The sequence below is a fragment of the Haliotis rubra genome, unplaced genomic scaffold (assembly GCF_003918875.1).
Source record: "Haliotis rubra isolate DU_JTF1 unplaced genomic scaffold, ASM391887v1 Scf118, whole genome shotgun sequence".
NCBI classification, from domain to species: domain Eukaryota; kingdom Metazoa; phylum Mollusca; class Gastropoda; order Lepetellida; family Haliotidae; genus Haliotis; species Haliotis rubra.
This window is the reverse complement of record NW_025765092.1, coordinates 1,652,226-1,670,128: the sequence shown is the minus strand read 5'-3', so window position 1 is coordinate 1,670,128 and position 17,903 is coordinate 1,652,226. Positions and strand designations below refer to the sequence as shown.

General features: G+C 38.3%; 1 protein-coding gene across 1 annotated transcript in view; it reads right to left on the bottom strand.

Moving 5' to 3' along the window:
* Positions 1 to 10,152: 10,152 nt before the first annotated feature.
* LOC124259337 (transient receptor potential cation channel subfamily M member 3-like) overlaps positions 10,153 to 17,903 on the bottom strand; it is a 57,254-nt gene continuing 49,503 nt past the window's right edge. The window contains 4 exon segments of the mRNA XM_046693463.1: positions 10,153 to 10,728; positions 13,779 to 13,799; positions 15,460 to 15,724; positions 17,325 to 17,457. Of these exon segments, the coding sequence (XP_046549419.1) occupies positions 10,153 to 10,728; positions 13,779 to 13,799; positions 15,460 to 15,724; positions 17,325 to 17,457 (995 nt within the window).

The window sequence follows — 17,903 nt, the reverse complement described above, 5'->3', positions numbered from 1 at the left end:
CTTTTCTTTATTTTTAATATCAATATACATTATACTTTGTACATTACGACCATGATCTGATGCCATGGGTGTCAGTCTTGCTGCAAGACGGAATGTTGTCACAGTGATGGGTCCGGTTCTCAACCGCTAATATGTATGGTTTGAGGTACCTGCAACTTTGATGTTTTGTTCCGTGGTTCTGAAATCACGATGTTGATGTTTTAGACATAAGTGACGCGACTGAGTACGTAAATCCCTCGGCGAGTACCACAGGGGAAGACACCAAGTGTGTGTGTGTTTTATATCTGGATAGCCAGGGCTTGTTAGAGAAATCCTCTTGTCTGATCAGATCCTAGCGCAGTCGTTGGGGTGGCCCTTTGAGCGATTGACATACATGCACAGTTCAGATTCTTGAGAGGCATTTAGAAGTTGATGAATATATAAGACGAGTATATAGACGACAAGTTCTTCTTTATTGTATATATAACACGACGTTTCTGGGCTACTTCTTGTCCCTTCTTCAGGTGACCTGAAGAAACCCAGAAACGTCGTGTTATACAATAAAGAAGAAGTTGTCATCCATATACTCGTCTTATATGCACAGTTCAGTTTGCAATGTTATAAATATTCAGCTTATACATCTGAACAAAATATGAACGGTTATGTCACACGAGGCTAATTTTCGGATAAAATATTTCTACATATAAAACGTGGACAGCAGGCTGTCCTTTCTTTTGCCAAATGCAGCGGGAGTGTAAGGAGACGCCTGATGGAACAGGTGACACCTACAGGCAATAACTCGGCCAGAACATCAACTGTTGGTCGGTTGGTGTTTAACGCCGCACTCAGCAATATTCCAGCTTTATGCCGTCTGTCTGTAAATAATCGAGTTTGGATCAGACAATCCTGTGATCAACAGCATGAGCATCGATCTACGGCATTGGGATACAATGACGTGTCAACCAAGTCAGCGAGCCCGAGCCAGTTAGTCGCCTCTAACGAGAAGCATGGGTTACTGAAGATCAAGTCAGACCCGGATCTTCATGAGTCTCAAGACTTGATATGGAGCAATATTCTAAATTCTTCTGTCTTAGGTGTTTACATTTCACAATTTCTGAGACACAATCGAGCTTACATTTTTTTCTACGAAGATTTCAGAGAGAACCATTTGACTTGTCCAAAACATTGTCTGACATGTGTTTGTAATAAAGCTTTGTGAATGTTTCAAAACGTTTTATGGTAGACAAGCGGAATACATTTCTAAATGTATATCAGTGCCAAATAAGAAGACCGACGCGATTCCGTATTTTGACGTTTACCATACGATCCTGTTTGTTCCAATGGACAAATAACTTGCCTTTTTATGTGTTTACATAGGCGGATCCAGAGGGATGGGGTTTCAGGGTGTGCACCCCCCAACCCCCTTTCTCAAAAAGCTGTATCCGCCCCTGGTTTATGATGCGCTCTTACGGTGCCTCAATGTTTGGCGAACATTCTTCGATTGTAATTCATAAACACATGGTTATGAAATGGTCTGAATCGTACAGCTGACTGCCTACAACACATATTTCGTATGGTTATGGAGTGTTTTATTTAGGTGCAACTGCCACCAGTTTGTAGTGACCCCACTTTTGTTCCGTTTTGGTTGTTGCCTGTTCACATCAAACAGCACCGAACATTATGACAGTTGACTGTCCAACAGTTTGTGGTTTCCTTTAGTTAGTTGCGTTCTGTATGTTTTTGTGTTTGTTTGTTTTTTTGTAATTTCCTTCACATTTAGATAGTTTATGATGCGTGTACTAAAATAAATTTTATAATATAATTTGGTACATCTTATATTAATTATATACCTCTCTGTTTGCATGGTACTCAGAACCATCTGAAACATCCTTTTATTGTATACTATTATTTTCTATTGGTTTGTAGTTATGCCGCTCTCAGCCTCTCAGTAGTTTTGGAGCTATATGGCGGCGGTCTGTAAATAATCAATACTGGACCAGTTTGGTTTTATGTCATACAATTTAATATACATTAGGAATCAATCTACTGCTCAGTCTTTGATTGTAGGAAACGGGAAGAAGATGTCTCTTGGAGGTATTGAATATGGGAATGTTTTGTCAAAGAGACGCCGGAAATGTCATGGCATAAATTGACAACATCCCTGTTACAGAGCATAAATTACGAATGATAAAATATACTTAGGATTTTTCAAAATGCATGCAAAAGTTCATGTTATTGTGTCACAGTTGATCTACTAAAACGCAAACGTAACCTGTAAAGAAATGGAAGTTTTCTTCTTAAATCACATCAGTCAGTGACTTTGGTTTTACCCTGCTTTTAGCAATATTCCAGCAATATCAGGGCGGGGACACCAGAAATGGGTCTCACACATTGTACCCATGTGGGGAATCGAACTCTTCAGCACAGGGCTACCCCACCCACTAGGCTAAATCTCATGAGATCCACACACGATGCACATTTGATACACATGATATACACACGAGATGCACAATGAATCCAAGCCAAGAACAAAATATGATTCATTACCTCATTTATTAGTGAATTTGTACAATTGACTCATTTGCTGTATTTTAGTTCCACAGTCAAATACAATCATATCACATTTGGGTGATCTCTACATACAGCATACTCAAGTTACACAATCAAGTATGATCATATCACATTTTTGGGTGATCTCTACATACAGCATACTCAAGTTACACAATCAAGTATGATCATATCACATTTGGGTGATCTCTACATACAGCATACTTTGATTACCTGGCTATTGGAGGTTTGTCTATATCACTGTACACATAACATAGACAACAGGCATTGGTAAATCAACACTTTCACAAAATATATACATTCTCAGGCAAAATAGACTAATTTCACCAAACATATATACATATGGTATTCTATAAAATAGCATTATGCACATTATTCATAAACAGAAAAAAAATAATGAAAGAAAAAGACTTTCCTTTTCAACTACCAGACATAATAATACATTCCAATGTCATGAGTCTTGAAGAATATCGATCACAGAAAAGGTAGATTTATTAGATGTTAATAACCCCATTGTAAAGTTGAGTTTACCTTAACCTTACTGCTCTTCTGCAAATACTAATGAATTTATACAGCACAGATTGTTCCACTGAGTGCAAAAGATATTGCAAAGGTTGTGACACTAGTACAACAATATTGCAAAAGTTGTATAACTAGTGCAATAACAGTGCAAATATTGTAGAGCTAGTGCAAACATATGGCAAGTGAAGTGACATAAATGCAATGATTTGCATTTACTAATAATAGTTTGCTAAGTAACTACTGATACCTTCATGTAACATAAATGGCACTTATAAATGCTAAACCTTTTTATATAGAATGAATGAATAATTAGTGCTTTGCCCCGCATCAGCAATATTACAGCTATTCATGACGAGCTTTCTAAATTAAATAGACCGTGTTCTGGATTCTAACAAAGGCAAAAAGACCTTGTTACAAAATAACATTGATTACTCTGGCTACTGATTTCTAGGGCTGGCTATTGATAATAGAAATCGATAATCGTTAACTAAATATCGATAGCTAAATATTGGAGAGGCAACTTTTGAGCAAAAATGAAAGAAATGAATATATTTCATATCACTGGTGAGTGGTGCTATGTATTTGCATGGATTGTTAATAAAAGCAGCATCCTGAACATAGTTTAGAAGCAGACCATGAATAAAGTCCTTAAATTGCATATTGTGTGAGAAAATTAAAACTTTTCTCTATCACAAAAGTTTATGTATGACATTATCCATAACACAATTGTTATAAAGACATTCATTAATCATTTTTACTATCAACAATATTCCCGATTAGTGATCATTTTAGCCATCCCTACTGATTTTTGTACCAGAATATCAATAACAGTAACATCCTGAAAGGGTATTTTAACCAATGAGTTTATTAAATGACTAATACAGCATGGATACAATTAACAACTAAGAATAATCTATTTGGAAGGTTTTAAATGATATTCATATAAGCGGTCTTTGTCTCATAAACAGACTAATTGATAATATCAGTATTGGAAAATAGTTAAAATGGCAACAATAAAATGAGTATCACCATAGAAAGAAAACAAGGAAAAACAGAATGTATAACAAATAAGGCAATGATAAATTGGCTTTTTGAAGTAAAAACAAGAAACATTTAAGTCACAGTTGGTATTGTTTCATTAAGTCAGTTGGTTGTAACAACTTCAGTATTTAAAAAGTATATACAACAAATAAATATTTCTGAAAAACAAAATGGAATTAATATCACAGAAAAGTGGCAAACAAATGTAAAACTTTCTAATAAAATGCTCATCAACTAAGATTGACCAAGACCTGGCCACTAACAACATCCTCACTAAATGTTTACGGTCATAAATTCAACAACCGTGGTCATGGTGGTTGTGGGTGGGGCAGTGTTGATGGGGACGATGTATGATAGAGCAGACATAGTTATTATTATTATTGTTCCATTGAAAAATAGTTGATAAGGCCACACCAATTTTATTTCTTGTTTTGTGGATCCACTGGTTGTATTTTTTCAAGAATAAGAAAAAATGTCCCCCCTCAAAAAATAAACTCCTAATGTTAATGTGATATAAGTAGAATACTCTTGAAATCAGTGTGAAACCTAAACTAACTCAACTTATTTTTAGTTGATAATCATGTGGGTTTTTGCTTTGACTGGTGATATATATTTTTTCCCCTCCTGCCTTAGGTTTTCTGACGACAAAAATCCGTAAAACAAGAAATATAATTGGTCTGGCCTAAAGGTCCATTAAACAGGGTCTCCAGATTATAACAATTACAACACATCAATTTCAGGATCATCCCTGCTATGACAGCTGTGTCATGGTTGGATTCATATGAGCTATGCATGGACGGACATGGACATGTATAAACACTGACAAAACGAAACCACTTGGAGGGAAAGATGTCTCTGATATGTATAGGCTGACAAAAATACTCATCAACACTGATAAGAAAATAGAGGAATGTTGCATCTTCACTTGGATGGAATCATTTCTGAGGCATGTATAGATTAAAAACAATTAATCGTAAAAACTTAAAACAGATTGCGCTTTTCTTTCCAATCTCTACCATAAGTATTTATATAGCAAAATTAATAAAATATGGACAAAATCGTCAGATAGCAACAGTGATGCAAAAAGTTAGCTGTCACTTCGGTAAATCAAACACAATATATACAGAGATACATATACATCAACATAATGGGATAAACATCATAAATAAACACATGACCAAAACCAGCCAGTGTCTAGCTATAGGCATTACCCTCACTACACAAACATTGTGAGAACATGTTACATATTATGCAGGTAATTGTAAATATCACTGATACATGATCACAAGACCAATCGGTCTGCTTCGAGGGTTTCTCACACTATACATGATCACAAGACCAATCGGTCTGCTTCAAGGGTTTCTCACACTATACATGATCACAAGACCAATCGGTCTGCTTCAAGGGTTTCTCACACTATACATGATCACAAGACCAATCGGTCTGCTTCAAGGGTTTCTCACACTATACATGATCACAAGACCAATCGGTCTGCTTCAAGGGTTTCTCACACTATACATGATCACAAGACCAATCGGTCTGCTTCAAGGGTTTCTCACACTGAGACTGACTAAGTAAGGGTGGCCTAGTGGTTAAATTGTTGGACACCTTGATGACCCGAGTTTGATTCCCTATAGGGGTACAATGTGTGAAGCCCATTCTTATGTCTTGTTTTGTGATACTGGTTGAGTAATGGTAAGAGAAGTATAAATCCTACACACATTATATTCACATTATTTTCGAAAATATGGCACAAAACGTAACAGCTTGCACGTTTCTGTCCATCCACAAAGAGTAAACAGTTCTTTTTAAACTTGTTCTGCTCCTCTTTACATGTTCGCAGTTTACAAAGACACTCTTGGTAGAATAATGTTTGACCTCTGAAAACATAAAATTTTAAAAGAAATGAGCAACTCCATTTAAAATGAAAAGGAGCCTAGGTGAGGTGATTCAGAGGACAATTTAGACTTCGTTTAGAAATTTTGCATTACAGCAAGGGTTGAGTGAAAGGGAAAACAATATGGTTAAGGGACTGTGATGACCTCTGTGAGCAATATTCCACCAAGGGTACCCTTTATACATTGTACCCATGTAGAGATTAAAACCGGAGTCTTCAGTGTTTCTGGCAAACCCTTAACCACAAGGCTACCCTAATTCTGATGGCTGAACAGAGGTTACCATGGTTCCTGAGAATGTTTGTGTTGGACAATACTCAAAGTAATGCTTCTCTGATGGTTACATGTCATTCCCCAACTGCCAAGTCTTGTCTAGTGATGTTTAAAATGAACATTTGACATCTTGACGGACAAAAGTCATTTTCTCAAATGAGTTTAATCAAAGTGTAACCCTCACGTAAGCAGACCCCTTTCTACAGACTGCTTTTTGGTCCAAAATTCTGCCTATCTGCGGTCAATATACGGTAATTCTTAACCCATGTGTGACCCAGGTGGCCTCGTGATACAGTGAGCGAGTGAGTTAGTTTGTTTTACACCACTTTTAGCAATATTCCAGCAACATCAAGGCAGGGAACACCAGACATGGGCTTCACACATTGTACCCATGTGGGGAATCAAACCCGCATCTTCGGCGTGACAAGTGAACGCTTTAACCAGTAGGCTACCCTACTGCCCCTCGTGATACAGACATAGCTACAACATCTGTTGACATAAACAAAGAAGGCCTTACACTGGTATGCTGTCAAACATAAAGGCAACAGTTGTCAATCCGGAAATGGTGTACCGGTACTCAATCGTAGGCATTCTATGTGAATCACAAAATATTTCATGAAATTTCAAAACATTAAAATATCAGCAGTTTGGACAAGTCATACTTTCTCATGCCATTCCAATTTCTACATATATACAAGTCGCACCCGACTCAACTGACACAACCCCTTGTAGATATATATACACATATACATACATTGTATATTCTACCAATACAGACATGGACCTTGCTAACAAGGTCACTACATTCTTAGAACCCACACCATTAACTCCTAGAAGTGCTTTTGATCAGTGATCACTGGATACCAGGGCCTAGATTTTCGAAGCTCTCTTAGCGCTTAGATAGTCGTAAGTGCCATTCATTAACATTAACTTACGACTATCTTAGCGCTAAGAGAGCTTCGAAAATCTAGGCCCAGCGCTATATAAATCCAAAGTTATCATTATCATTATTCAAACAAAATTTTATTCAAACAATGTTATCAAGAATTATCAGTTTGGATAACAAATACTTTTAACGTTCAAGGCCAGATTTTATTTAACTTTACTTAGTATTCACATTTGCAAGAAGGATTTTGTATTCTCATAGCAACATGTTTGGTTTATATATTGTATTTGTATTGATAAAACTTGTATGATTGTCAAGTTATTGTAGCAGAGTAAACAGATATTCATAATAATAAACACAACTGTAGTTCTTATACTGATGTAGTAATGCATAATTTTACAACACTTAATATCACCGCCATATATGGTATATAGCACTAAAATATCTTCAGATTTATTGCTAATATCAATATGTATTATTGATAATATCAATATGATATAAACATGTGATAATATCAGTATATGAACATGTGATAATATCTGTATGACATAAATATGTGATAATATCCATGATATAAACATGTGATAATATCCATATAATATAAACATGTGATAATATCCATATAATATAAACATGTGATAATATCTGTATGATGTATACACAGCACAACAGCGCAACAGTGCAACAGAGCTGCAGCATCCGGAGATGAAGTCCGCAGTTACTATGCAAACACAGTCACTGGAAAGAGTTAACAATCACAAGTGAAAGTGACTTCAACTGATTTTGTTTGTAAATACTGGACGGATGTAAATCTTGATCAAAATATTCTAAAATAGGAACCACCTTTCCTGTAAACAGGTGACTTGTGTAAATCTGGGTTGTAGGAATATCTGTGGCAGGAATGTCAGGAATATGAACATCTGCTGGACGGATTCATCTGCATCTCATGGCTAAATAATACCATACAGCAAAAATATGCTTATAATAAACAAACTAATGCATATAATGAACTGTTTGGTTTGTTGAACTGTGTTATAATAAACTAAACTTAGGGACCATTCCCCGACACTTGCTGTATATTTTAGTCAAAATGCACAACTAATTTTGTACATAATTTTTTTTGGGGGTCATTCACATTGTACATGCTTCTTGTAACAAATTAAACTTAGTGGTCCCAATGAGTTCATCATAACCATCACTTACTATATATGTTGACATATTTCCAGAATAATTCAACACATGACAATATGCTTAATATCATAATGGTACTTGAAATTAACAGTTTGAAATGGATTTTCATCATGGATGAGCATATTGACAAACTTCATGCAATAATCATTCATCAAACCTGATGCTGCAATTATAAATATATTACATTTTAGGGCTGGGACAAGTCGAAAACATCCTACCTGGGTACCTTATCTTTTATTACTCTACCCTGGTACCCAATCTTATGTTACCCTACCCAGGTACCTGATGTCATATTACCCTACCTCATATTACAGTACATGGGTACCTGATGCCATATTACCCTACCCAGGTACCTGATGTCATATTACCCTAACCAGGTACCCAACCTCATATTACATTACATGGATACCTGATGTCATATTACCCTACCAGGTACCTGATGTCATATTACCTTACATGGGTACCTGATTTCATATTACCCTACCCGGGTTACCCTCTGTAGATCCAAAGAATTGCTACAAAATGGAAATTCCACGGAGTCCTGGCAAAAACAATATAGATACATGTACAAAAATGACCTGATCATGCAATTACTCAAACTTACTGAAGCTGTATCTCTACTGAAACATAACAAAGTCAGATGTTCAGGTAGTCCTGTGGGTACACAAGTCTCACTGAGGATACCCAACCTGAGTTCCAAAGCTACCTGACCCAGCCCTGTAGACATCTGTACATACAGACTGTTCCCGGAACTCAATTTCCCAAGCTGTACAGATGCAACAGAAAGGAGGGCCATGGTATCCAACAAGGATGAGATACATAGGCGCCAATATCAGAAGATAACAAGCAGGTCACTGTCAACTGTTCAAGATGACATAGAAGTACATTATTTCAGATGCATATCAGCATAATTAAGCGACAATTTGCATTAGGATAAAATTCAATCTACAGTCTAATCTACAAGTTATCCGTTTTCAGGCAGAAAGTTAATTATGTGTGTTTCTGTTTCAGACAATCAAATACAGGGGAGGTAATTCTGTTTTGTTGGGTTGTTCTGAGCCGTTTTCTTTGACTGACTGAGTTTGGTTTTACGCCGCTTTTAGCAATATTCCAGCAACATCACGGCGGGGAACACCAGAAATGGGCTTCACACATTGTACCCATGTGGGGATTCGAACCCGGGTCTTCGGCGTGACGAGCCAACGCTTTAACCATTAGGATACCCCGACCCCCCTGTTTTCTTTGAAATATCAGTACTTTGCAATCTGGTAGCAAAACCTGCTTTCAAAGGACAATCAAGTGTCCAATATGACAATGACAATGACAATGACTGGTGTGTCTATCATGAAACAAATACAAGAGTAGAATAAAATACAGGAATGTTACTGTGAAATAAGAAAAAAATGGCATACGGTTGAAGTTGCTAGATTTATGTCAGTCATGAAGCCAGAAACACACATATTTGTTAGTTTTGGCTTAAGGGATAAACATCTTTTGGAAATCACTTTGAAGAATATTACTTCAAGTAATGGTGTCAGTGGGTTGGGAATTTGTCTGCTTGGGTTTGTCAATTTTATCTCCTTTTTGTAAAAGTAGTTTCAGCATGAACTGTTGTGCTAATGGATCACACATCATTGAAAATAGTTGTAAATAAAATTTCACAAACCATGGGTCGTGTTTATGCATATTGAATTGTTTGCTGTGACAATGTGACTTCTAACCTTCTCTCACACCACTGAAAAATCTTATTCATCTTATGTTGTTCATCATTTTTTTTTTTTTATCACAGCTTCATATCTACCGATACTTATTCCTCACATAGCTGTGGTCTTGGGATGCACTAGATCTCTCCAGCTCCATCAACCGTTCCTCCAGATCTGAAATACGTTTTCTCTCCTGTCTCCTTGCACGTCTGTTCACCAATAATCGAGAACTATGAGCCGACTTCGAAACATTCTCATCATCAGAAAAATCAGGTGACTGCAGTTCTCGAGGAATTTCCTTAGTCTGAATGTTCAGAGGATTCAGATTTCTTGACGTCTGCTTCTCATATAAATCTTCCTCTGATTCGCTCCAAGGTAGTGCCTCTGACCTGGATTTCAAGAAACTTTGTCTTGGGGACAACGGGATTAATCCTCGGGGCATCTGAGGAAGTGGATGACCCCTGGTCGGGGAGCTGTCACTGTTCATATGCTTGTACAAATACTCCGGCTTAGGCTCATAATCCGCAAGGTTGATGTTCAGCTCCTTGTCTTCATCTTCTTCAAATCTGTCTTTCTTCCTCTTCTTCTTCTCCTTCTTCGACTCCCTCTTTGGATCCTTCTTTGCCTTCTTCTTCTTGTGTTTCTTCTTCACTTCATCCATTACAACATCCTAGAAAAAGAAGAAGAAATATCAACACAATGCATCTTTTCTTACAAAATCTTTTGATCTGTGCCCAGAACTAGAAAGTTGTTGTTGCATGTAAAATTTTAAGCAGATCCCAACAACTGTTTAGTGATGCCCTGAAAATTGACAATTGAAATTGAAAATTGAAAATCAGATCTGACACCATTTGACTTTACCAAATCAGGCAACAGAAGAAAACACCAATATCTAGCTACCGGCATATACAAATACACAAAGGTCAAATGTAACTTATGTTTTATTTGGGATTACACTTTCTCAGTAACATTTGTTACATTTGACCACTTAAGGCATTCTTTATTCATAGTTTCGTCCATTGGAGCTGTGACACTTTACACTTGTCAGAGGGGTACACAAAACACATGATTTATACTACCACTTATCAGACTTCCTGGCTGAGTGGGTTAGATTGCAGATTTTGTGTGCTGGCGATTAGGTGCCTCACTCGGAGACTGTTGGTTCAAATCCTGAGTGGGACTCAACCCCCAAAAGTACAAGAATCTGTACTTTACTGAGAAAGTGTAATCCAAAATATAAGATTTGTTTTATTGGTATTTACATCTTTAATACTTTATGTATTACTTTAAACAGAATGTGATCACTGGATTGTCTGGTCCAGACTGGATTACTTACAGACCACTGTCATATAGCTGGAATATTGCCAAGTATGGCGTAAAACTAAACTCACTCACACACCGTTTAAACAGAATGTGATCACTGGATTGTCTGGTCCAGACTGGATTACTTACAGCCATATTGCTGGTATATTGCCTTAAAATGTCACACACCCTTTAAACAGAATGTGCCATGTCTCTGCCTACCTTAATGTCACTGAGATTATTGATCAATGCTGTTGGGGTATGATGTAAACAAACTCAGCAAGACAATAGCTGAGAGCTAGTTTACCTAGTGACCATTCAATACACAGCAACTTCTGCTCAAGCCATTCCAGTCTGATATCTAAAATCACACCTTAACATAGCATGCTGGGAGCAAAGCCCAAGATAATGCAGCATCTCTACCTCAATGGTGAAACTCATGAGGGTGGTGCTGACAAACCAGTGATGACAATGAAGGTGAATCTAGGTTCAAACTCATTATCATAGGATCCTGTCACTCCGATGTGACACAACTCTATAAAGGAACAGGGCCACCTGTTCCAAACATCCCAACCCCCACCCCATCCCCCCTACTTCCCACAAACCATAGTTGATAATGAAGGTGAATCTGAGTTCAAACTCATTATCATAGGATCCTGTCACTCCTAAGTGACACAACTCTATAAAGGAACAGAGTCACCTGTTCCAAACATCCCCACCCACGCCTACTTCCAACAAACCATAGATGATAATGAAGGTTAATCTGAGTTCAAACTCATTATCATAGGATCCTGTCACACCCCACCCCTACTCCTAAGTGACACAATCATAGGATCCTGTCTAACAGAACTCTTTAAAGGAACAGAGTCACCTGTTCCAAACATCCCCACACTCTCACCCCCACCCCCTACTCCCACAAACCATAGTTGATAATGAAGGTTAATCTGAGTTCAAACTCATTATCATAGGATCCTGTCACTCTAAGTGACAGAACTCTTTAAAGGAACAAAGTCACCTGTTCCAAACATAACCCCCACCCCCCCCTACTTCCAACAAACCATAGATGATAATGAAGGTTAATCTGAGTTCAAACCCATTATCATAGGATCCTGTCACTCCTAAGTGACACAACCAGAGTCAATGCTCCACAAATCCCCAAACTCTAAACACACACAAAAACCAAGAAAAGTAACATTCCTGTTATGTTTTAGTAGCTTTGCAACAGTCTCACAAACATGGACACAACAACAAGCTGGGACACAGACAAAAACTTTTAGTGTGAGCAAACACACCTCCCACTGTGCTACTCCCCACAGAAACATAAGTAAGAGTGGAAACTCAATGCTTCCATGGAATGTTTGAGCATCACATGCAAAGTGACCTGTGAACATCCGGGTTAGATTTGCTTATGAGGTTAATCACTGGACTGTCTGATCCAGACCCGATTATTTACATACAGCGTTCTTATAGCAATGTGAGGATTTACTTAACACACAAACAAACAGCATGCACCGAACCTATCGGTGGTAAACTGGTTAGAAAGTCTCATTGTCTCACTCCAAGTATTTTCAAATTTACAAAAACATTAATGATGTAACAACATTTTTATCATGTGTACTAATTTCATTACAAGTGATCTGTAACTTTTAAAAACCAAAAACAAGATAAAATATTTAAATGAAAAATTGGAAACAATCTAAACAGTTACAAAATTATTAGATAATATTACAAGACAGAAGATACCATGTCTTTTTCTTCTTTCTTGATAATATATTAGTTTTAAGCAAAGATGTATTATGAATTCTGGTGATATTTCACATGACAAAGGAATGGAATATATATAAAAGTCCACTATGGATAAGGTTATAAAAGATGATCATGTTAGTGGCTAAGTACAAGGAGGGAGAATGAGAACAAACTAACAACAGTTAGTATTACAATTCTGTGTCTACATGCATCATACAAATCTTCATTTACAATACTTTCATGGAGTGTCATGAATGTTTCAGAGTTTCATAATTTTGTACTTTCATTTTGAGAATGGACATTTGCTACAGTGGAGGGGGCTTCTGAGATTAAAGGGGGTGGGGTGTGGGGGTCGCCAGGCTTTCATGAAAAAAATTACACAGCGACAAAATGTATTGCAGCCAAGGTAGGCACATCTGTGGTAGGGGAGTAGGAATAAGCTCATTAATTTCACACTATAAAAATGGTGTGGGGCTTTGGGGGACATTGCTAAATATCACCACATGCTACCAAAACTGGGAGGGGGGCAAGGTCTTGTATAATAAATGGCCAGTCCCTAATCAGATATAATTCTAAAATACAATGAATATATTATTAACATGCTCAACTTGTATCTGTGATGGTGTCACGTGGCATAAAAGATTATCAGACAAACAAAAATGTGATGATCACCTTGTTTCTTGACATTTCACCCTGAAATTAATATCACAATGATTGGAGAACATGGAATACAATTTTAGAATGGTCTTTCATTATCAGATTCATGAGGATTTGAAAAGTAATAATGTTATAAAGCAACACAAAAACTCAATGTGTCTGTATGTCTGTGTCCAACCATCTGTCCAACTGTCTGTCTGTCTGAAGGGGTAAGGAGGGGGGAGGTGTTTCTTATTAGATTGCAATATTGTACCTGACTAACAAATGTAAGTTCATGTGGCAAAGAGTAAGTCAGTTGTAAACTTTTTCCCAGTTCACTATCATCAAGCCCCCAAGAGGGGCGGTGGGGTAGCCTAATGGTTAAAGCGTTGGCTCGTCACGCCAAAGACCCGGGTTCGAATCCCCACATGGGCACAATGTGTGAAGCCCATTTCTGGTGTCCCCCACTGTGATGTTGCTGGAATATTGCTTAAAGCAGCGTAAAACCAAACTCAGTCAGTCAGTCAAGCCCCCAAGAGCAAACACCGAAAATGTATCACTTCATTTAGGGGTTTGTGTGAAAATTTTCAAGATTCTTTTACTGGCAGCTTACAGCGCTCAATTGGATTACTTTGTGAAATGGACCCTGATTTACTGTCATCTCTTCCTACAAGGTTGAATTACTAGGGAACTCTTCTTCCCCTGATTCCATCACAGGGTTCATCATTAGTTAAGTCAAGCAACCACACCAACTCAAATGTTGTCAAATCACTATTAAATCAACAGACTCTTGAAGATCTGGGTTAGAATTGGTATAAGGGTAATGCTATTTTTCAGGGCATTATCATTTGCAGAAGCCCGAGGTCATCCATTAACTGCCTGACGAAGGAGGGCAGTTGAAAATGACCGGGGGCTTCTGCAAATGATAATGCCCTCGAAAATAGCATTACCGTTATTATTGCTAAAATACATGGAATTTGTGTTGAAAAGAAAAAGGAAACAATGAAGGAATTTGACTATAAGTTTACTCAAAACCAACTTCTGACGGGGTTGACTGCCCGGATGCAATTATGTCATCGAACAATTCAAGTGACGTCACAACAGAAAGTGACGATATTCGACCTTGGCCTTTGACAAGACCATAGCCTGCAACATGTCAAACTATGTCAGTGTTCGGTTTTGGTCCAACAACAACGTTAATAGTGCAATTGTTAAGGTTAGCACCAGCAAGAAAGCCAATATTACCGGTATTTAAAGCGGGAATTCGGGTTGCTTTGACTTGTTTGACCCAGAATATCTGCCAGTCCAAAGCCAATGTCGAATGAACCGTAAGCCCACACACCCACTTTGACATCACTTGACAACAGAATTGATAGTGGCCCGTCGTTAAGGTTAAGCAGTCCAATATCATTTGCAGCAGCCCAAAAATTTCTGATAATTGGAGGGCCATTTCATGATAATTCCATGTATTTTAGCTATAATCTTTAGCAACCCATGCTTATCATAAGAGGTGACTTACAGGATCGGGCAGTCTGGCTCGCTGACTTGGTTGACACATGTCATTGTATCCCAGTTGTATAGATTGAGGCTCATGCTGTTGATCACTGGATTGTCTGGTCCAGACTCCATTATTTACGGACCGCAGCCATACAGCTGGAATATTGCTGAGTGCGGCGTTGAACAACAAACAACCAACCATTATATCTACAACACTCACCTCTAACTTATTTTTGTTGTAAAGGTCTTCGGGGGCCTCAGCGAAAAGGTTATCAATGTTGAGCCCATCCTGTAACCTCTGTTCTTCATCCCGCAGCTTTAGGACCCTCTTAACTGACGGCCATCTTGATACTTTCTTTTCTTGTTCTTGTTCCTTCACAGGCAGAGGCAGGGTCTGTGTTTGCCCGAGTGTTGTAGCATCTATGCCGAAACCATGTTGTTCCGCTATGAGTTCATCCTCAATCAACTTGGTCAATTCATCAACTCTGAAATGAGAATTATTTATAAACTTTAAACACAGATTATTCAGATTTATTGGTCATTCTGACATTAACCTGAGTTCCTGGCCACTTGCACAAAGTCCTGAGCTCCTGGCCACTTGCACAAAGTCCTATGACTATTTTGATTAGTTAAGGAAACATTTATCAGTTTAGAAACAAAGATCTTTGTTGGTTTTTGTAGAAAACACCTTGTCTATCAGTTTTCAAAAATCAAGATGTCAGTGAGTGGCTTAGAGTGAGTGAGCTTTAGTTTTAGCAATATTCCAGCAATATCACAGCAGGGGACACCAGAAATGGGCTTCACACATTGTACCCATGTGGGGTATCGAACCTGGGACTTTGGTGTGACGAAAAATGCTTTAAGCACAAGGCTACCACAACATCCAGTGACTTAGAGAGTGGGATATCAGAGTGCTTCAAACAGTTTTTCAGTTATCCCTGTGTCAAGTGAGATCAGTAGGAATGTGCTTTAACACTTTGATCATTGCACTTAAATTAAAAAGTGTGTATGTGTGCTAGTGTCCATGGCTGCTTCTTCCGGGGCAGACTAATGCCAGTTAGGGACCATTCATAATTTATGGCGTGCGTACATGCGTGTGTGTGTGAGGATTTAAGAAGGGGGTTACCCACTTTCTTCTGGGAAGCTGGTGTGGGTCAGCAATGTTTTTACACACGTACTTGGGGTGGGTGGGGTGTCACCAGTTTTGTACATAAAGATATGGGTCATTGATGGGTCATACAGGGGGGTCACTTTTTTGTACATAAATTTAGGGGGTGGGGTTGATTCACATTGTACATGCTTTTCCATAAAAATCATCATCACCCCCCCCCTAGCCATAAATTATGAACGGTCCCTTATTTAGTGTTAACCTCCTGAGATATCGCACTCATGTTTAACATGGTTACCTCTCAGACACAGTATGCTGTCTCCAAGCTGACAGGTCCTTGTTTTATGCCCTTAAAACTAGCACCAGGCAGGGTAACATCAAGTACCATCTTTTTGTACAATATGGCTAGGGATCAAACCACTAGACAGTCTATCCACTAAACCATGGGCGAATGCCCTGTGTCATGCATGCAAAAAGCCTTTACCACAATGTGACACTCCTGGGAAAACTCATGCTCTGTAATAAGTCAGTTGCATACTTTATTATAATTCAGTGAGGACCAGGAAACCAATCCCTGGAAGCATGACCATTCAAGCGACACCCAACAGTAAAGCTATGATTGCTTAACACTACAGTAATTAACCATCTACACTACACATTCAGGATAACAGACAGTTCACAGTCCCTCCAATCCCATTCTAGTTTTAGAGTGAGTGAGTGAGTGAGTGAGTGAGTGAGTGAGTGAGTGAGTGAGTGAGTGAGTGAGTGAGGTTTTACACCAATTTAGCAATATTCCAGCAATATCACGGCGGGGAACACCAGGAATGGGCTTCAATTATTGTACCCATATGGGGAATCGAACACAGGTCTTCAGTGAACGTTTTAACCACTAGGCTATCCCACCACCCCTGTCTCTTATAATAAGCAGGAGGTACTTGGGGGTCAACCTGATCTTGGTCACTGAAGACACTACTCACCTCTTCTGTAGGTTCTTCACCTTGGTTTCCAGAGTGTTGGACTGACTGGCCTTCTCATGGCGGAGGTGGTTGGCCATCATCTCCTTCTCAAACAGCTGCAGATATGTCAGATGCCGCTGAAGGTATTGCTGGGCTGAATAGTGTTATAGATAAAGTGTTAGACAAATAATCATTCTGCTAACCTCACAGTCAAGATGTCAGTATATAAGTCATTGTAGACCATGTCAATGAGTGAGTGAGTGAGTGAGTGAGTGAGTCGGTCGGTCAGTGAGTTTAGTTTTACGCTGCTTTCAGCAATATTCCATCAATATTACAGCAGGGGACACCAGAAATGGGCTTCACACATTGTACCATGTGTGCGAAATAGTTTCCAAATTTTGCTGGCCAGTTAGCCTGAAAGTTACTAGCCCACAAAATAATTCACAAGCCCAAAATTTGAATGTAGAAACTAAGCAAAAGCAAAACTACTTAAATATGAAAAAATATATTGTCGGCATGACACAGGTTTCATCATTAAGCTGCTAATATGATGAACATTTCAGCCCATAATTTTGCATGATTTAAAAGTGTATTATAACT